This window comes from Saimiri boliviensis, chromosome 1, assembly GCF_048565385.1.
Source record: "Saimiri boliviensis isolate mSaiBol1 chromosome 1, mSaiBol1.pri, whole genome shotgun sequence".
In the NCBI taxonomy this organism is placed as follows: Eukaryota; Metazoa; Chordata; class Mammalia; order Primates; family Cebidae; genus Saimiri; species Saimiri boliviensis.
Window position 1 is genome coordinate 105,256,795 of NC_133449.1, and position 21,735 is coordinate 105,278,529.

At 48.4% G+C, this 21,735-nt stretch overlaps 1 protein-coding gene across 2 annotated transcripts; it reads right to left on the bottom strand.

Moving 5' to 3' along the window:
• Positions 1 to 10,857: 10,857 nt before the first annotated feature.
• PDP2 (pyruvate dehydrogenase phosphatase catalytic subunit 2) lies at positions 10,858 to 21,404 on the bottom strand. Of its 2 annotated transcripts, none has more exons than XM_074401970.1 (2): positions 21,305 to 21,404; positions 10,858 to 17,389 (listed from the first exon to the last, which is right to left on the bottom strand). In XM_074401970.1, exon 2 carries the CDS (start codon positions 17,333 to 17,335, stop codon positions 15,746 to 15,748), a length of 1,590 nt encoding a protein of 529 aa, XP_074258071.1. In that variant the 5' UTR covers positions 17,336 to 17,389; positions 21,305 to 21,404; the 3' UTR covers positions 10,858 to 15,745. The 2 variants fall into 2 exon arrangements, with proteins under 2 accessions (XP_074258071.1, XP_010345041.3); XM_010346739.3 differs by having other exon boundaries at positions 21,281 to 21,404.
• Between the last annotated feature and the right edge of the window lie 331 nt (positions 21,405 to 21,735).

Consider the following 21,735-nt stretch of genomic DNA (forward strand, 5'->3'; position numbering starts at 1 on the left):
ACATGACGCTTCTCACCCCATTCCCATGCACATGTACATACTTGGTTTCAGCAGAAAGGAGCCCCTCTAAGTCTGCTGGGGTGCCCTCTATGTCTCTGTGCTCCACTCCATCCAGAGATCACCGCTTCTTTAAAAGGCTTTTGGGGTTGACCCCTGAGATGGCACTTGACCTTTCAGAGTGGATGTGGTCATGCCCACAGCTTCTGTGATTTCTTCAAATGCCATCAGCCACTGCCCATAGGATTCCAGGCCCCCAATTGTGAACGTCCAGTTCTAGATGCTAGATCCCTGGCTGGACACTATACCTGGGTTCTAGAGCTCTCTAACCTGAAACCTGAGGAAATGGGCTTGGCCCACAGCTAGATGTGAGAAAGTGGCATTGCCACTGTATAAGGTGTGGCAATAGATCCTAAGGACAAATGCAGATGCTCTGGGCAGCCTGGTTATTGTGTGTGTGTGTAGGGCTATGGACTGCTGAGAAGAGGGGGGTGGGGGTAGGAAGGGTCCGGGAAGTTGCTGGGGCAGGCCCTCCCCTTCCCTGTTGGGGTTACTTCCCGGCAGGACAGCAAGGTCAGCTGGGGTTGGTGGGGGGGGGGGGGGCAGTCACATGTTCCATCCTTGTCCCAAATAGTTACTGCACAAGGTGAGACTTCCTTGTTACCCGAAGGACAAAAATAGGTCCCAGGTGATGACCCACAATCCATGCCCAGAACCACCAGGGTTATTCTGAGAGTGGCAGGCGCAGGGCCAGGCCTGGCCTCAGTCAGGTGGACCTGAGCTGGCAGTGGCATCCTTAGCCTGCAGGCTCATTCTGCGCATTCAGGGACCCTAAATGCAGGTGGGGGGCTGGAACCATGTGCAGGCTGACCCTCGATCAGTGGGGGCTCAAGTCCCCACTCAGCTATGTGACCTTGGGTAAGCCGCTTGGCATCTCCGAGCATACATTTCCTCAAATGATGGGAACCCTGATCCCTGCCTCTCAGGGTGGGTGAGAGAATTTAGTGAGGCTGACAGATGGCACTCAATAGATGCATGAATCACTGCTCATCTGTCCTGAAGTCCAGGCCCAGGAGTCCAGAGACGGTCAGGGCCTTGTCTGAGTTACCCAGTAGCAGAAAGGTCCCTTCTCCTCTGACTCTGAAGGAGCCAGAGCAAGGCACAAAAGCACATTTCTGGGAGAGTGTATGGGGATTTTCCAGAAACAGCTCCATCCAGCTGGAGAATTCCATTCCCAGCCCTGCTGCCCAGGGCCCAGGCTAAGGAGGGGACACTCCGGCTCACTCTGGTTCTGCCCAGTTCCTGCTCCTTGCCGGCCCAGCCTAGGCAGGGTGGCCCACACCCTGTTCTCTTGCTGTTTGTTTGCTATGAGGTTTGAGGAGCCTGAGGCTTCTAGGTGACCCCCTCAAAGCCCTGGAACAGAACAGCTGGTCTGAGCACACAATTGGTCCTCTCCGGACCCCTGACCCCTTCCAGCAGCCCACCCTTTCCTTCATCCAGCATGTCCCAGAATTTTCCCTGGACCCAGCTCCTACCCTCAGGCTCAATCCCAGCTGAACATAGATAGACAAGCTGGCATGATGGACACTGATTTGGGGACAGATGGCACCTGACCCAGCTCCAGCAGCTGGAGAAGGGAGCGGTGGCCAAGCTGGGACAACTGTCTGGGCAAAGGCTCAGAGGTGTGGCTATGCTCAGGGAATTGGGACACACTGCAAAGTTTCCTTAAGGCTGGAAGTGGCCTGATAGGCACTGGGGTGTGTGGGGTGGCAGGCAGGCAGCGAGTTGAACTGAATAGTTATTTGCTGAGCTGGAATTGAGCCCCGATGCCTTTCCCAGCAGAGACTTATCTCTTTCCCTCGCAATCATCCCCACCAGAGTTTTGGCCAGAAGCAAGGGGAATCCTGTCCGAGGAGAGCCTGGCTGGTTGATTGGAATCCTAAGACATACCAGGGTATTAGAGGCACTGCCAGGAAGACCCCTCAGATCTTCAAACAGTGGCTATCCTCTGAGATATTCTCATATCCACAAAATGCACTTTCTGCCCACACAGGTCCCCGGGAAATGACAGGACACCCGGACCTGCTGGGAGCAAAATTCTCGTAGGGTCCCAGCTGAGCCCTGGAACTCCCCAGACCCCCTCTGCCACTCCATCTCTGCATCAGCTCAGCACCTGTGCCCTGTCGGGCTTTAGCCATAGTCTCCACCCTGGGGAGGGGGAGTGCTACACCCCTCTAGCCTGAGGCTGGCGCCAAGGTTTATGAGCCAGCACAGAAGCTTCTGAGAGCCATATGGGTGGAAAAAGTTACCCCATACTAAATCAGCCAGCCTTGGGGTGACCTCATCCCCTTCCCAATATAGGCTGGTCCCCTCCCCCACCCTCCGGCCACTGGCCAATAGAGTAAGTCACGGGGAGCTGGTGGAAGAGTGTGTGTGGGGGCTGGGGGGAAGGATTTCAACTTGGGGTCATACTGTACATTCTGTTTTGTGATCAATTCTCCCCACATTTACAGTATTGACAATTAGCAGTTTCCTGTCATGTAAACTATAAAGATCTTCCCTCATGACTTTTTCTTTTCCTAATTATTCTAAGGTCTGCAGGGATGGACACATCAGAATCTCTTTGCCTGGGCCTTGAGAAGGACATGTCAACAGTGTCCAGTTTCCCTTTCTTACAAACACCAGTACCATGACCATTTTTGTTCAAATCCTCTTATGCAATTGCCACACACACACACACACACACACACACACACACACTCTCACTCTCCCCATCCCCTTCTATTCTCACTCAGTTGAGACAAATTCTGACAGGCAGTGGGTGGGAGGGCAGGCCTCACTGTGTGTCTAGGTAGTTCTAGGCCCTTCTCCAAGCCAGAGGTGCCAGGCCCAGGGCAGAGAAGGGGGTCAGAGGCCAGTCCAGAGCCACAGCGTCAGGACAGTGAGCAGACTGTAGTCTGCTGGACCCTGCTGCTCGAGGCAGGCTCCCCAAGCTTCCACCAGGTCTTGCCCACCCCCAGCCCCAAGGACCAGGCTGATCCAGACACAGGGAAATGCCATACACATGGTGTCCCATGACCCATAAACGCACACAGCCCCCCTATCCCAGGCACAGGCAGAGGTCCCAGCCTGAGGGTGGGGCTCCATACTCTGTCCAGTTCGCATCTTGCCCAGTGCTCCCCAGCTTTTACTAGAATGCTTCCATGGACCAACAGCTCACTCTCCTTCCTAAGTTGCTGCCAGGCCTTTGGGGAGCAGGTGGAACACGTGCTTCTTATCAAATCAATAGATATTCAGCTGAATCACATGATTGCTAAGAGGAAGCTTTGGAGTCAGACACCAGGGTTTCAAACTCGGCTCTGCATTTGCTGTTTTTGTGACCTCGGGCATCTTTTTAACTCCCCAAGCTCAGTTTCTTCATCTGTAAAATGAATTAATAACACTTGATTATAGGGTTACATGAAGATTAAATGAGATAATACATGTAAAGTGCTCACTACAGTTTTTGCCGAGCATAGGCTCACAGATGTGACCTAGTTTCTGATCACAAATTGAGCCCCTGCTATGTCCAGTTAATGGAGAGACTTCCTTGCTGAAAGCAACTCAGAGTGGCTGAAGCACAGAAGTGGAGGAGGTAGGAGGTGGGGTTGAAGAGGGGACAAGGCCAGATCACACTCAGTCTTGCACATCATAAAGGGATTTTCTTACTCCTTGGAAGCAGGGGAGGATGGTGAGAGGCAGAAATGGGAGGATGTCACTGAAAGCTTTTACTTTACTTTTGTACATTTTTTTGTTTGTTTGTTTTAGAGACAGTTACTGAGACCAGCTCAGTCACAGAGACCCCCACACAGGCGGTGCTGAAGGCATTGAGAAGGAGACACCCAGATAGAACAGCAAAGTAGGACTATCCAGGGGCCAACAGACTTCTGAGCTGAGAGCCTCAGGGGCTGACAGCATTCAGGGCTGAGGGCCTCGAGCAGAGTCTGACTCCAGTAGTTACTCTCTCTGAGCAGGTGATTATTATTAACAAACAGGTGTTCTGTGTTTTCTCATAGAACCAAGATAAACTAGGTAGGCAGCTGGTGCCTGCTTTCCACTGATCAAGGACGAACCAGAAAGTATTCTCCACGAGGAAGCCACGGGGGCAGGTCACTTATCCCGTGGTTATAGAATTGTTTCAATCTGTGCATGATATACATACACTGTTTTGCTACTTTAGGATGCCGCAACAGTTTTCCACTTGGTTGGGTAGGGGGCAGGTTTTCCTTGCCATCATTCTTCTTAGCAAACAATATAATTTTATCATACACAGCATTTCTCAGCAATCATACACTCAGCATTGCTCAGCAGAGCGGTCCCTCTCTATTGCTCAGGCTGGAGTGCAATGGCATGATCATAGCTCACTGTAACCTCAAACTCCTGGGTTCAAGTGATCCTTCCGCCTCAGCCTCCCAAGTAGCTGGAACTACAAGAGTGTGCTACCACTCCTGGCTCATTTTGTTACAACATTGATGAGGAAAAAAATCTATTCTTGGCTGGGGCTAGTGTCTGTGTGGAGTCTGTAGTGGACTTTCTCTGGGTAGTCTGGTTTCTGGTCCCAGCCTGGTGCCCTGAGCTGCTGGGATAGGCTTCAGCCATCCATGACCTTGAACTGGAATAACTGAATAAATAATTGTATTACTTGTTTTTATTAATCTTTCTTTACTTTTTTTTTTTTTTTTGAGATGGAGTTTCACTTTGTTGCCCAGGCTGGAATGCAATGGCACAATCTCAGCTCACTGCAAATTCCACCTCCTGGATTCAAGCAATTCTCGTGCCTCAGGCTCCCAAGTAGCTAGGATTACATGCCCATGCCACCATGCCTAGCTAATTTTTGTATTTTTAGTAGAGACAGGGTTCCGCCATGCTGGCCAGGCTGGACCTCAGGTAATCCGCCTGCCCTGGCCTCCTGAAGTGCTGGGATTACAGGCCTTGTGCCCAGCCTTGTTCCTATTAATCTTTCTTAAATGTGTGTATAGTTGACATGTGTTTCAGTGTTTAATATGAGAAGCATTCGGATCTTTATTTAGAAGTTTAATGATATTTCTATGACCAGAAATATGCTGTAGGAAGTTAACTCTTGTTTATGTCAATTAACCTATGATAAAATTGGTTTCCTTCTACGTCATTTTGCTTAAAGCCACAGATTCCAAGAGCTATGTTAAGTGAGGACATTATGTAAAGACTTACTATATTCTATTAGTTACAATTAAGTCCCTAAGGCCAGCCCAGATTTAAGAAGAGAGGAATTAGACCCCACTGCTTGATGGAAAGAGTATCAAAGAATTTGTGGTTATCCTTAAAACCACAACCAGGCCAGCTGGAGCAACATGGCAAAACCTTGTCTCTACAAAAAATCCAAAAATTATCCAGGTGGTGGCTCACACCTGTAGTTGCAGCTACTCAGAAGACTGAGGTGGGAGGATCACCAGAGCTGGGGGAGTCGATGCTGCAGTGAGCCATGATCGTGCCACTGCACTCCAGCCCGAGCAACAGAGTGAGACCCTGTCTCAAAATGAAACAAAACCAAAAGCCCACAGCAAGAAGCAAAAGGTGGAGGGTTCTGGGCTCCATCCCAGGGATAACCAGGGCGCAGGCCCAATGCTTGCAAGGGACGACTTCAGCTTGTGAGGAAAGACAAGAACCTCTTTCTCTTTTCCCACTCTTTCCTCCCTAACATTTTAAATGCATGTGCAGGTGCCTACTTCCTACCAGGCACTGGGTTGATCTCTGGAGACTCAGGAGAGTCAGAGGAGGTCCCTGGTGCTGCCAAGAGGGCAGACAGACATGGGAGAGTGATCTGAGGAGATGTGATGGAGATCCCAGTGTCATGGGTACTAGAGACAGCAGCTGGTACTGCCTGGAAAGCCAGGAAGTCTTCCTGGGGCAGGTGATCCTTCAATAGAGTCAGGCTGAGTCGCAGGAGCAAGCTGGGTGGAGGTGGACAGTGCAGTGGTAGTGGAGGAAACAGCGAGGCCGAAGGCTGAGTATGTTCTAGGAACATGGAGCCCTGTGTGACTGCCATGCCCACCCTGCTGGGGGCAGGTGGCAGAGGCTGAAGAGGCCACCCTGGGGAAAGAGAGTTTGAGTCCTCCTTAGGGTGAGGGGGAGCCATGGTTCAGAGCAAAGGAGAGACATGGTCAGGATGACCGTGGTATGGTGGGTGGAACTGACTAGAGGGACAGCCATCATTTGGGGCAGGGGAGGATAAAGGTGATGTGGTCCATTCTTGGAGCTGGGATGGGAAGGACAGAGGAATGGCCCACAGGGCTGCTGCGAGAGTGGCTGTAGGGACTGGCTGCAGGAAGTGGGGTAGGGAGGACAGGGGTCAGAGGCACGGGACAGTCCACAGAGGGGAACAGGCATGTGGCGGAAGATGGTCAAGGTGGCACCCACTACCCCACCACCTGCAGCCCACCCTCTGGCTCTGGCTCCTCCTGGGACCCCAGCAGTTTCTTCCCTACCAGACAGGGCTGGGTGACCACAGGACCTGGCTTTTCCTCCACTCATACTTGTTCCCAGCCCCAAAGACATCCTGAGTCCCAGGAGGCTTCCTGAGGGTGCTCCAGGCTGCAGTCCTTGGGAGGCCCAGCTTGGGCTGGGGACGGGCCTCAGGCCGCAACTCAGGAACACTTTCCTCCAGTCGGGGTGGCAACTGATGCCAGCATGGTCAGATGGCGACATCTAGAGGCAACTTCTGCCTCACACTGCCTCACTCTCAGAACCACCCAGTCAAAGGCTCCCCACTGGTGTTCCCATCATGCGGCCCTCGGGATTTAGTGACCAAGCCACCAGTCAGAGCTCAGGATAGCTCCTCCTTCCCTTCATGCCAAAACCCAGTGCAGGGCTGGCAGGGCCCCTGGGACTCCAAGTGAACCATGGACACTCTCCTCTCCCACAGGCCCAGGAGCATACTGGCTGATTGATGACATTCTCCTCCCCATCCCTGTACTGCTTCATTTCAGAGAAAGGGATTCTAGCAGCTCTTGCAACTCTCCACTCATACAGCAATGTCCTCACCTGCACCTCACTATCCAGGACCATCCTGTGCCCAGGGTCCTGAGTGAGAACACAGAATGGCCCTCACCTTCCCTGTAGTTTCCCCCATTTTCTGTTTGTCTTTGTTTGTTTGTTTTGTCTTGTTTTGTTTTGGAGACAGGATCTCATTCTGTCACCCAAGCTGGAGTGCAGTGGTGCGATCATCTCTCATTGCAGCCTCGACCTCCTGGGCTCAAGCGATCCTCCACTTCAGCCTCCCGAGTATCTGGGACCACAGGCATGCACCACCACACCTGGCTATGTAGTGTTCTTTTTTGGCGAATTGTTTGTTTCCATCCACCCACACCCAAGGCCCCTCTGGTGCTGGACACTCCTCACCAACTCTCCCTGCTTTTCACAACCATGCAGCCCCTCACTGTTTTCCTCCTTCTCTCTCACCTGCTTCCCCCTTAATTGTGTCTCCATCCCTCCTCACTCATTCCACAGGCAGCCTGTGCACCCCCAGGGCACGACAGGGAACCAGGACTGCAGCCACAGGAATGGGGGTGAGGAGGAGGCAAACGAGGAGACAAGAGCGAATATCCAACAGCCCTGGCATCAACACACAGAGAAAGTGGGAGAATTGAGGCAGAACTTTCTGCTCTGCCCCCTCCTTACCTCTATGCTGATGAAGAGCCAGCCATGCCCCCAGCCCTTCCTGGGGCTACCACATGGCCTTGTTTATTTTCCCATTTCTGGAGGTCGCCTGCTGGGCTCCTCCCACCCAGCTACATTGCCCAGTCTCAGTGCCGACACAGTGCCCCTGCAGCCCCATCCCAGACCCACCTCACCTGGTCGCTCCTATGCTTCACTCCACTTGCTCCTTTCCTTGGACAGGCCCCTCCCAGTCCCCTGTCATAGCCCCTCAGCCTCTATCAGGATGGGGTGACCCCTGGGCAGCTCCACATGCCTGGCCCTGGGCACACAAGCTTGTGCAGGGCGGACAGAGCAGTAGCTCATGGCCGACATCCTTCTGTTCATCTGTTGCAGAGAACATGGGATAAGGCATGGGAGGGCTTCGCAGAATCCCAGAGAGGCAAGAGTTGAGATTGGAGACAGAGTAGGCTTTGGAGAGTCCCTCCACAGACTGCTCTCTCAGGGGCTAGGATAATGGGGCTGCTTTGGGAGGCCGAGGCAGGAAGATCACCTGAGGTCAGGAGTTCAAGACCAGCCTGGCTAACATGGTGAAACCTCATCTCTACTAAAATACAAAAATTAGCTGGGCATGGTGGTGTGTGCCTACAGTCCCAGCCACTCAGGAGGCTGAGGCACAAGAATTGCCTGAACCCAGGATGTGGAAGTTGCAGTCAGCCAGTATCATGTCACTGCACTCACTCCAGCCTGGGCAACAGAGTGAGACTCCGTCTCAAAAAAAGAAAAAAAAAAAAAAACAAAAAACAAAAAATGGCTGGGTGCAGTGGTTCATACCTATAATTCCAGCACTTTGGGAGCCTGAGGCAGGAGGGTCACTTGAGGCCAGGAGTTCGAGGCTGCAGTGAGTTATAGCTGCACCACTGCACTCTAGCCTGCAGAACAGAACAAGACCCTGCTTGAAAACAAACAAACAAACAAACAAAGCATGTCAGAACTGGAGCCCTGGCCTCCACGGCCCTGCTCTCCACTCCACCCTCCCACTTCCCACCTTGCTCCTCCCATCCAGGTGATTTCTCAGATCAAGGCGTGCTTGCTGGTAGAGAAAGTCAGGAGCCAATAGAGCAAAGACATTTGGATCCACAGACATCAGTAAATGTTCATCCATCCCAGAGAGCCGGTTGGAGCACTGGACACTAACAATTCAGAGAATCACTAAGCTGGGGACCATTTAAGGGCATTTAGTAGCACCAAGTAAAATGGAAACAGAAACTCTAGAGATGGGCTGGGCGTGGAGGCTCACACCTGGAATCCTAGCACTTTGGGAGGCCGAGGCAAGAGGATCTCTTGAAACCAAGAGTTTGAGACCAGCTTGTACAACATGGCAAAACCCCATCTCTACCAAAAATACAAAAACATATTAGCCAGGCATGGTGGCACACACTTGTAGTCTCAGCCACTCGGGAGACTGATGTGGGAGGATGGTTTGAGCCCAGGAGGCGAAGGTTGCAGTAAGAAAATATCATGCGTGGCCGGGCGTGGTGGCTCATGCCTGTAAAATCTCAGCACTTTGGGAGGCCAAGGCAGGAGGATCACCTGAGGTCAGGAGTTCAATACCAGCCTGGCCAACAACATGCTGAAACCCTGTCTTAAAAAAAAAAAAAAAGAAAGAAAGAAAGAAAATATCATGCTACTGTACTCCAGCCTGGGTGACAGAGCCAGACCCTGTCTCAAAACAAAATAGAAAAAGTATAGAGATGAAAAGTGAAAAATAAGTCTATAAATTTAATTCCTCCTGCTCTATTTAAAGAGCTCAAACAGCTCAATTTAAAAATTTTAATTCTCCCTGTGTTCCCTTTATAATGTTCCAAAATGATGGGACATTGGAATGCATATAAGTTAAACATATGTAGCTTGACTCGTAACAGCCAAAGTGTTACCAGAGTCCACAGTACTATTTTGTTAGTATTATTGTTATTATTATTAAGACTGAGTCTTGCTCTGTTGCTCAGGCTGGAGTACAGTGGCATAATCTTGGCTTAATACAACCTCGCCTCCCGGGTTTAAGCAATTCTTCTGCCTCAGCCTTCCAAGTAGCTGGGATTACAGGTGTGCGCCACCACACATGGCTAATTTTTGTGTTTTTAGTAGAGACAAGGTTTCACCATGTTATCCAAGCTACTCTCAAACTCGTGACCTCAGGTGATCTGCCCACCTTGGCCTCCCAAAACGCTGGGATTACAGGTGTGAGCCATGGTGGTTGGCCTTATTTCATTATTATTATTTTTGACACAAGGTCTCACTTGGTCCCACAGGTTGGAGTGCAGTGGTACAATCAGGGCTCACTGAAGACTCCACCTCCTGGGCTAAAGCAACTCTCCCACCTCAGCCTCTCAAGTAGCTGGGACTACAGGTATGCACCACCTTGCCTGGCTAATTTTTATTTTTGTAGAGATGGGGGTCTCACTATGTTGCCCAGGCTGATCTCAAACTCCTGGGCTCAAGCAATCCTCCCACCTTGGCCTCCCAAACTGCTAAGATTACAGGTGTGAGACACCACACTCTGCCCACAGAACAATGTTATTATCAGCAATAACCCCAAAAAAGCCTTCTAGCTTCCTTTCAGTACCAAGTCTCTTCCCAGCCCACCCATTCCAGGCCAAAATTATGCAAAAAACTGTTCATAATTATCCCTTCCCAAAAGCCCAGTATTGAGACCTTGGACTTGGTTCAAATCCTGCCCCTACCACAGTGTTATGGATGTTTTTCAACCTCTGGGCCTGAGTTTGGTCACGCTGAAAAGGGGAGTTGGCTGGGCGTGATGGTATGAGCCACCGCACTGTCCACTTCTGTCCACTTCTCTCTTCCAGGGGGTGGGGTAATGTGCCAAGTTGGTTTTAAAATCTCAAGTTACATAGTATGAAATTCTGGCAGGCTTTGGCCCTGAGTGTGTGGAGACCTTCACAACAAAAGCCTTTGCTTCTTTTCGGATCTCCACACACATGGTTAACACTAAATGAGGATCTCCTGTGTGGGCAACAGCCACCCACACTTTGCAGAACAGCATACTTCTCTTTTGGGTGGAGTCCTAAACAGCCTAAAATCTTCCACAGTCAGATAAAGGTGGTGAAACAAAGGTTGTTCTAATCTAGTACCCTAAGGACTGAAAAAAAAAAAAAAAAAAAAAAAGGATTCAAACCAAAAGAAACCGAATTTTATTTTGTTTCTTTCATTTACAAGTTTTAATTAAATATCTCTAATGGTTAGAAAATCAGTGTCAAATACGAACATTGGTATACAGCTTAAAATACAAATGTCAGTGATTATTAAAGAACATGATTAATAACTGTTCCAAGTAAATGCTTGATAATTATTTCCCAGGAGGCAAGTTAAGCATCAGGTGCCTGAGGAATAAGGGACAGGGCTTCAGTTGGTTCAGACGGCTGCATGGCTGGTCCAATGAGCTTTCCACTCAGATGGTGCCAGGGACAGCTCTCATCACAGGTTGGCCCACTGGCCTTTATCCCCAGCTCCAAGGCAAAACCAGGGCTTTTTCTGCCACAAGAGTCACATTTCAGAGACAAATGATCAACTTTAAGATGAAAGTTAGATGGCTCAGTTCCAAAATATTCTGGTTTAACCTGGGAAGTTAAGACTTTCCCAAGGCTGAACATAGGCCACTAGGAACTGATGGATAAGAGTGAAGCCAGAATCATTCTAAACACATTTTTGTTTTGTTCTATATAATTAATTATACTGTATCTTTAAGTAACTCAAGTTCAAGCTGTATTTCACTTATGTTTAAAAGATGCCAATTTGATTGTGTCTAAACTGAACTTGGTACCCAGTGTGCTGAATACTAAAGACCTTTTAGGCCAAAGCTACCTCTGGGAAAAAGATGTTTATATATTAACATATCTCAAAGTTTACATTTTCATTATAATAAATTAGCCTTAATGTTATGAATAATATCTCAGAAAGTTGAATCTAAGTAATCTGATCTATCATGCTAATTTGACTTTGTTTTTGTTTTTTTGAGATGGAGTTTTGCTCATGTTGTCCATGCTGGAGTGCAATGGCACGATCTTGGCTCACTGCAACCTCTACTTCCTGGATTCAAGCGATTTTCCTGCCTCAGCTTCCAAAGGAGCTGGCATTACAGGCATGTGCCACCACGCCCAGCTAATTTTTGTATTTTTAGTAGAGATGTGATTTCACCATGTTGGTCAGGCTGGTCTTGAACTCCTGACCTCAGGTGATCCACCCACCTCGGCCTCCCAAAGTTCTGAGATTACAGGCGTCAGCCACCGTACCCAGCCAGCTTTTTTTTTTTTTTTTTAAATTCAAACTTTTTTTTTTTGAGACACAGTCTCACCCTGTCGCCCAGTCTGGAGTACAGTAGCACAATCACAGCTCACTCCAGCCTAGGCCTCCTGGGCTCAAGAGAACCTCCCATTTCACCCTCCCAAGTAGCTGAGACTACAGGCCATACACCACACCTGGCTATTTTTTAAAAAAATTTTTGTAGAGGCAATGTCTATGTTGCCGAGGCTGGTCTCATGCTGTGCTGAAGCGATTCTTCTGTTTTGGACTCCCAAAGTGCTGGGATTACAGATGTAGGCCACGGTGCCTAGCCACGAATTTGAATTTAGAATACCATGTTATCTATCCATTTTGACCAAGCCCCAGAATCAACAGAGCTATATTTATATATTTTTTAAAAATCTTGCCAGGCATGATGGCTCATGCATATAATGGTAGCACTTTGGGAAGCTGAGGTGGCCTGGCCAACATGGCAAAACCCTGTCTCTACTAAAAATGCAAAACCTTAGCTATGTGTGGTGGTGCATGCCTGTAATCCCAGCTACTTGGGTGGCAGAGGCATGAGAATCACTTCAGCCCGGGAGGCAGAAGTTGCAGTGAGCTGAGATTGTGCCACTGTACTCCAGCCTGGGCAACTGAGTGACACTGTCTCAAAAAAAAAGAAAAAAAAAAAGGGAGTAAATCTAAATTATGTCAATATTATCAAAGTTTCTTACCTAAAATCATATACAATTTTAAGCACCAAAGCAGACTTTCTTGAAAAGTTACATCTAAGATATCATATGTTCAATCTCATTTTTCAGTTCATTTTAAGTCTCAATACTGAAATCTCTTTATAAAAGGAATAATAAATGCTTTAAAAGACCTGACAAGTACTACTAACCACCTCTCAAATCCCAGTGTCCCTGAAGCAGTAGCCCATGTGCTTCAAGAAGTTCAATGACAGCAGGATAGCGGTCAGGGAGAAAGGAGTTTAACCAGGAGGCGCTCCCCAGAATGTTCATGGAAAGAACTGATGATTCACAGTGGAAAAAAAACAAATGATAAATAAGCCTTTCTTCTTTCTCAATATTACTAACTAGAAAGCAGGAAAATCTATTAGGCAGAGAAAAACCAGATACTCCTAGAGTCACAGGTAAGGAGTCTGTGTTCTCTCAGCTGTCTTACAAGTTAATAAATCAGATACATTTATGACCCATGCTAGGCTCCAAAGTAGGATTCAGGTACTTTGTATGCCAGTAAAGACTTCAAGTGTACTCCAGGGTTTAGCTGGTATAAAGAATAAAGGACAAAGAAAATGTCAGACAACCAGCCTGGGCAACATAGCAAGACCATGTTTCTACAAAAAAAAATATATATATATTTTAACATTATCTGGGCATGGTAGTTCATGCCTGTAGATCCAGCTGCTTGGGAGGCTAAGGTGGGAGGGAGCATTGGAGCCCAGGAGTTTGACATTACAGTGAGTTATAATTGTACCACTGCACTCCAGCCTGGGTGACAAAGCAAGACCTTGTCTCAAAAAACAACGAAAAGTAAACGTCAGATAGACTCCTCAGTTTTAGTAACAAACCCTCATGCTAGCAGAATGGAAGTGATTTACATTTTATTTTTGATTTGAGATCTAGGAGATAGGCTGGGTGTGGTGGGTCATACCTATAATTTCACCACTTGGAAAGACAAAGGTGGGCAGATCACTTGAGTCTAGGAGTTCAAGACCAGCCTGGGCGACATGGCAAAACTCTGTCTCTACAAAAAATAAAAAATAAATTAGCCAGGCATGGTGTTGCACGCCTGTAATCCCAGCTACTTTGGGGAGGTGGAGGGGCTGAGGCAGGGTTGTTTGAGCCTGGGATGCAGAGGTTGCAGTGAGCCAAGATCATGCCATTGTACTCCAGCCTGGGCAACAGGGCAAGACCCTGTCTCAAAAGAAAAGAAAAGAAAAGAAAAAAGATCTAGGTGATAAGAAGGAATACTAATGGTTTCAGAATAAAAGGATCAAGGCTTAAATATTCAAAAAAGAATGTCTTAGATGAAACTACATGACTAAATAGTTGCACTGAAAAATGTACAGAGAAACACCACCAAAGTAGAAGTATCCCAATATTTGACTGAATGTCAGCTGGGACACAGACAAAAAACAGAAAACCAAACCTAGCCATTTGCTTTTCTTTTCAGTAGACGGGATAAAGGGGTAAGATCAGAAAAGGGATCAACAAGTGTAGCTCAACTTCATTGAAGAATTCTGCCTGATGTAGCACAGGCAAATAAAATCGTTGGTTTTGTGGGATTATAGTTGTTTCCATTTAGGGACACATTTCCTGTTGTTTAAATGCCACAGCAATTCATGAGATGAAATTCATCTCCACAACGGAGCCAGATGACTGAATTTCCAAGTAAATACAAAGAATCTGCAGCCCACAGAAGCCATTACAAGTTAAACTTTTATTTTTGCCCCAACTCCTATACTAAATATGGTCTAATTCCTGAGGAGTGGCAATGGTGGTTTATCCCACAGTATTGGGGCAAGCATCCCATTTGGTAAGTCTCACTCCTTCGTCCTCCCCATCATCTCTCAGTAGAGGATTCAGAGAACCTTGGTTAGAAACTTTTCCTGAAGCCTTTTGTGTTTTCACCTCTCCAGATAGAGGTTGAATCTTCAGTCCACAATCCACTAAATAAACCTGTCCTGTCTAAACGTCTGTCACCACAAGTACCATACACAATCACATTTTCTCCTTTCCTGCAACCACATGAAGCAGGAACATGTGAAAGATTCTTTCACATAGTATTTTGTCGTCGGGAGGTGCAGGGTAAGTGAGGGGTGAAAGCATAGCAGAGGTAGAAGGATTGTGTGGAATTGACAGAAGAATGTTTGAGAGGTATAATCAGAAAGCTTAAATGCTGTGAATCAACCCCCAAAGGCTGAGCCCAGGAGGAAATTTTACCAACACAGGAAAGGTTAGGGGTTAAGGCATAGACTAGTTACCTCCCAGCATGGCTAAAAGTTTCTAGAATGGGACTCAGTAGAGGGGACCAAAAGCTGCACCAGTAAGTTCAGCTGGTCCAGAGGCATAGATCCTATCAGCTGAAAACCAAAACAAATCATTCCAAGCATGCTTACAGTAGGCGTGTTTGCAAGTTTAAGGATTCAATTTTAAAATAAATGAAAACAGAACTAGAATGTAGCATTACAAAATTTCTCACAAGTATAATCACACACAAAAAAGTTAGGATATTGCATAGAAAAGTGTACTGTAGTATGCTTTGTAAACCTAGGCCTTAGTAATTTAAATAAAAGACAAACAAATAAAATATCTCTTCATAGTCTAGAAGTCCATGATTGTGAATTCAGGAGAATTAACAAATTTGCAGATTTTGTGGCAAGACCTCAGAAGATCCTGAAGTTCTTTATTCTCAGAATCATGATTAAATTTACCCTTTGAAGGCTCAGGCTGACACAGTTTAACATCTTCATCAAAAGACTTGGGCTACATGAGCCCAAGCCAATTCCATAGACTTTATGCTCTGTCCTCTCTGCACATAAGACTTGATCAAAACATACAGGGACATGAAATCACTGCTATTTCACTGTTTTTTAAAGCTAGGCTGTTTGTTTTTTTCCTCCTGTTAGTCTATTTAGCAAATTAAATCTGCCTACAATTTTAATAGTAAAGTTTGGATAGCTAGTTCAAGAGTAAGTGAAAACGTTTTAGAAGAGCATTTATGTTAACCCTGACAACAGGATGGGAGATTCTTAACCCCCCTTGTAATATGCACCAATTGATTCTGAGTTAAAATACACCACAGTGACAGTGATATCATCCCTGTACATCCTTGCCAAGTCCTCTGGCAATGTCAGCATTGCCGCCAGCCGCTCTGGCTCCATCTCCCCATACTCATTGCTTCCTATGGCATGTCTGATCAGCCGTGTGGCTGCATTTTGGTCGGCCTCGTGGAGCCCACTGGCTTTCCTCTGCAGCAGCAGGCTCTGCATGAGCCCCAAGTTGGCGGGTCTCTGGGCCAGGTCTGTCTTGTGCTGATCTGCCTCAGCCAGGTGCCCCACCACCAGCCTCACCACGTCCTCATTGCTCAGCATATCCCACAGGCCATCTGACGCCAGCACAAGGAACTTATCCTGGGGCCTCAGCCTGTGGTATGTGACCTCAGGCTCAGCAGTAAGGTAGGGTGGAGTGTAGTAGTGTGAGGGTGTGAACTGGTAAATGTTGAGGGCCTCAGTGTTGAAGCCCCTTTCCAGAACGCTGCGCTGCAACTCTTTACTCCACTTCAGCTGGACATCCCCAAAGGCCCTGCAGGGCATGAGGACACCCAGCAGCCTGTCCTCCATGATGATCGTCCTGTCCTCTGATTCAGGGTGCTCCCTCTTTAGCCGGGACAGCTCAGCCTGGTTCCAGGCATTGTGGTCACGGGTAAGGGGCAGACAAGACCACATGCCATTGTCCTCCTGGACACCAAGGATGGCTCGGCAGTCACCAGCATTGGCCACGTGCAAGTGAATTCCATCAACGTGAGCCATGCAAGCTGTTGCCCCGGAGAAAGCAACCTGGAGTGACAGGTTCCTTGTCACCTCATCTTCCAGGGGGGCCTGGATTTCCAGTGAGATGTCAGAATCCAGTCTCTGGAAGGAGTACATTAATGCTTCCTCAATGCTTAGTCCCATTTCCATGTGCAAGTCAAGCAGTTCCTGCCAATAGACACGGAGGTGGTCAAGATGCACAGATGTGACATCCTTGTAGATACTGTCCCCTGGGTGTTTGAGCCAATGCAGGATGGGCAGCAAGGGCTTCATGCTTTCCACAGCTCCCTCCATGTGCTCCAGGGTCTGGTGGGACATCAGGGACACTGCCACATAGTAGAAGAGCCTCTCACTCACTGCTTGGGCACATGCATGACCGCCATGTCCATCAAAGATGCCAAACATCAGTCCACTGGTTTGCAGGCAGGAGGCTACACCTCGCCGGTCCTCCACTGGCGAATTTGCAGCCAGCTGGTTGCTCTCATACTGCAACACTGAATTTGGAACTCTGCTTTCAAGGTCAAGAATCTTGTGGGCTGACTCACCAGCTCGAAGCACTTCATTTATTTGCTCAGGGCTGAGTTGCAAGTGAAAATCATCTTCCTCTGTTGATGTGTGTCTGTAGGCTTTGCAGAGAGTGAAGCCACCACATGGGGAACTGCTTAGGGTGGGTGGCACCCAGGAAAAGAGCCTCCATTTAAATTTATTCCTATTTGAGACACACCTGGAGTATAAGCGTCTGCCCCCTTGCAATGTGGCAATGCTGCTCCTTGTAGAATTTAAGATCCAGTAGGACACAGTACTTGACATTCTGACACTATACCAGCAATTGTGTTCCCTCAGCAAAAAAGGATATTTTTAAACCTAAAAATTAAAAAGTTGAAGTTTCAAATTTAATTTCTTAAAAATACTGACCTCTGAAAACATTTAATTTGCTCATATACTGAACAAAAATAACTTAGAATAAACTATTTAAAATACACAAAACTCATTCTCACCAGCAGATTATAAGTGTTCATTTAAAATATCTGCTTCAGGGGCCAGGCGTGATAGCACATGCCTGTAATCCTAGCACTTTGGGAGGCCAAGGTGGGTGGATAGCTTGAGCCCAGGAGTTCAAGACTAGCTTGGGCAACATGGTGAAACCCTGTGTTTCCAAAAAATTTGCCAGGTATGGTGGTGTGTACCTGTAGTCACAGCCACTTGGGAGGCTGAGGTGGGACAATCACCTGAGTTTAGGAAGGTGAGGCTGCAGAAAGCAGCGATCATGCCACTGCAGTCTAGCCTGGATGATGAGAGTGAGACCCTGTCTCAAAAAAAAAATAAAAACAAAAATAAATAAATAAATAATCTGTTTCAGGAATAGTGGCTCATACCTGTAATCTCAGCCACTCCAAAGGCTGAGGTGGGAGGAACACCTGAGCCTAGGAATTCTGAGACCAGCCTGGGCAACATAAGAAGACCTGGTCTCTACAAAAAGATTTTTTTTTTTTTTTTTTTTTTTTGAGACGGAGTTTCGCTCTCGTTACCCAGGCTGGAGTGCAATGGCGCGATCTCGGCTTACCGCAACCTCCACCTCCTGGGCTCAAGCAATTCTCCTGCCTCAGCCTCCTAAGTAGCTGGGATTACAGGCATGCGCCACCACGCCCAGCTAGTTTTTTTTTGTATTTTTAGTAGAGACAGGGTTTCACCATGTTGACCAGGATGGTCTCAATCTCTCGACCTCGTGATCCACCCGCCTCGGCCTCCCAAAGTGCTGGGATTACAGGCTTGAGCCACCGTGCCCGGCCTTACAAAAAGATTTTTTTACAAATTAGCTGGGCATGGTGGCACACACCTATAGTCTCATTTACTCAGAAGGCTGAGGTGAGAGGATTGCTTGAGCCCTGGAGGTCAAGGCTTAAGGCTGCAGTGAGCAGTGCTCCCGCCACTGCACTCCAGCCTGGGTGACAGAGCAAGACCCTGTCCCAAAAAATAAATCATATATATATATATATATATGCTTCCCCACTAGTCTATAAACTCTGTGACTCAAGCAACCACAGCTGCCTTACTCACCAACAGCTTTCCAGTGCCTAGCCCTGTACCTGGCACACATTAAGTCCTCAAATACCAGCTAAATATGACATTTTCAGAGGCCCAACACGCACTAGCCGTGATGCTATCCTGTGTAGCATCAGACACACTGCTGATGAGGTAACACTCACTCCAATTATCTATTGGCAGAATGGGAATATTAGTCTTAGAAGGTTTTGTGAGAATTTAATAAACTATGACCCTCCTACTAAAAAAAAAAAGGAGTTATTATTTTCATCATTAGGTACATATCCCTCTAGTCATTCTGTATTCCCCCAACCCCCTTTTTTTTTTTGAGAGGAGTCTCGCACTGCTGCCTGGGCTGGAGTGCAGTGACATGATCTCGGCTCACTGCAACCTCTGCCTCCCAGATTCAAGTGATTCTCCTGCCTCAACCTCCCAAGTACCTGGGACCACAGGTGTACGCCACCATGCCTGGCTAATTTTTATACATTTTGTAGAGATCGGGTTTTGCCGTGTTAACCAGGCTGGTCTTGAACTCCTAGACTCAAGCGATCCAGCCACCTCAGCCTCCCAAAGTGCTGGAATTACAGGTGTGAGCCACTGTGCCTGCCCCCCCGCCTTTTTTTTTTTTTTTTTTTTTTTTTTTTTTTTTTGAGATGGAGCCTGGCTCTGTCCCCAGGCTAGAGTGCAATGGTAAGATCGTGGCTCACTGCAGCCTTGCCCTTCTGGCCTCAAGGGATTCTCCAGCCTCAACCTCCCAAGTAGCTGGGACTATAGGCATTTGCCACCATGCCCAGCTAATAGACAGGGTCTCCCTGTGTTGTCCAGGCTGGTCTCGAACTCCTGGGCGCAAGCGATCCTACGCCCTTGGCCTCCCAAAGTGCTGAAATTACAGGTGGGACTTACCATGCCTGGTCATTCTGTACATATTTCTGTAGAGTTGTAACCACAACTTTGAATCTGGCTTTTCTGATAAGAGTATTTTTTTTTTACATCTAATGGCTACATTTTGGCATAAACAATCACAACTTACTTAACCATTCTCTACTGCTGGAGATTTAGAGGTTGTTTCTACTACTTGCTTGCTATTTATTTATTTTATTTTTATTTTTATTTGAGATGGAGTCTCGCTCTTGTTGCCCAGGCTGAAGTGCACTGGCACAATCTTGGCTCACTGCAACCTCCACCTCCCAGGTCCAAGTGATTCTCCTGCCTCAGCCTCCCAAGTAGCTGAGACTACAGGCGCTTGCCACCATGCCCAGCTAATTTTTTGTATTTTTAGTACAGACAGGGTTTCACTGTGTTAGCCAGGATGGTCTTGATCTCCTGACCTGGTGATCCACCTGCCTCGGCCTCCCAAAATGCTGGGATTACAGGTGTGACTACTGTACCTGGCCTACTTGCTATTTATTAATATAAAATTTCAAACTGGACTGGGCACAGTGTGGCTCATGCCTATAATCTCAGCATTTTGAGAGGCCAAGGCTAGAGTATCCCTTGAGGCTAGGGAGTTTGAGACCACCCTGACTGATACAGCAAGTGCCCCCATCTCTACCAAAATTTTTACATTAGCTGGGAATGGTAGCATGTGCCTGTAGTCCCAGGTACTCAAGAGGCTGAGGTGGGAGGATTGCTTGAGCTCTCTGAGTTCGAGGCTGCAGTGAGCTATGATCACACCACCACACTGCAGCCTGGGAGACTGAGCCAGATCTGTCTCTTAAAACAACAACAACAACAAAACCCCACCAAACTGCACTGCCTTATGCAGTAAACTTTCCTCTACTTAGGTTTTATCCTAGTGATTTCTCAAACAAGGAGTCAGTAGGTCAAAGGGTGGAGACTCATTGCCAAACTGATTTCCAAAAGCTTCACATCTGCCTCCGCAAGGGGGTGACGAGTTTCCTAGTCCCTTCACTAGCCTCTGGTGGTATTTTTCCTTAGAATAAAATAAAATAAGAAAAGAAAAAAAAAAAAAAACAAAAAAACCTTGACCCATTGTAATGAGCTGTTCTCAGGTTTCATGTATGAATCCTGCCCACGGCATCTCAAGATCATTTGTCAGGCTCTTGAGAGCTCCCAGCACTGAGAACCGTCCCCTCACCACCCCCACCTCGCAGAAGTCGGGACGGGGGCGGTCGGTCCGGGAAGCAGAGGGCGTCTGGCGCTCCAGCCCTGCAGCCAAGACAGGCAGCGGTGCAGGGCTATCCGCCCCAGCCGGGACGCAAACCATTTTGCATCCTTAAAGAAAACAGACAGGTCCCAAGTTCAAGTCTCTGACTACAGCCTCATCGCTAAGTGCACGGAGCCCACCAAGCCCTGTCTCCCTAGAACTCCGGCACGGCCGTAACCCAGCTGGGTGTCCCCCGGAGACCCGCTTGGTGCCTCTTAGCCCCGGCTTGCCAGCCTGTAAAACAGGAGCGCGCAGTGGGGACACGAAGCTCCAAGGGGTGCCCGAAGTGCCAGAGCAGCTATGGGGTGCCCAGTAGGTAGCCAAGGGTCGTCGGCGAGCCCGCGGGCCCACGTGGCGCGCGCATGTGAGTGGGGTGACCGTGGTCGTGGGCCCAGCTGGTCCCTCCGGCCGCGGGTCCGCCCCCTCACCTCAGCTAGCTCTCCGCCCCGTCACCTGAGCCGGTGCCGCAGGCCGGGAGGCTCAGGCGCTGGCGAGGCCTGGCGGGTAAAGAGGTGTCCACATCCCCAGCTCGTTCCCTTCCATACCTCAGATCCTCGCCCGCTTCTCACCAGCTTACGAGGCCACAGCCGCCGGCTCGATCCGGTCAGTTCTGCGCCTGCGCACAGCTCCACAACTGCAGCCACCGGGTCCGCACTTCACCCAGGCAGACCCAGCTCCAGAAGGAAGCGCCCTCCCGCTAGCCCTGGTTGGCTCAATTGCGGAGGCGGGCCCTTGATGGACAGATACATTGCCCAATGGCCAAAGAGGACGAGAGGCGGGCAGAAAGGAGGGACCCGGGAGGGGCCAACACCGCCACTTACTCGGGCCCGGGTGCTGAATGTATTAGAGCGCGAGCCTACCGCGCCAGGCAGTCCCGTGCGTGAGGTCGCCAACTAAGCGGCCGCCACACACTGCACACCCCGAACCTAGCGGTCTCTCCAATTCTTCACCGTTGTTAAGAACACCCCACTGCTTCCTCTTCATTTCGATATCAACCGTT

Bases quoted from the DNA above. Each gene is read 5' to 3' on its own strand.
- PDP2 (XM_074401970.1), bottom strand. From the start codon at position 17,335: ATGTCAAGTACTGTGTCCTACTGGATCTTAAATTCTACAAGGAGCAGC.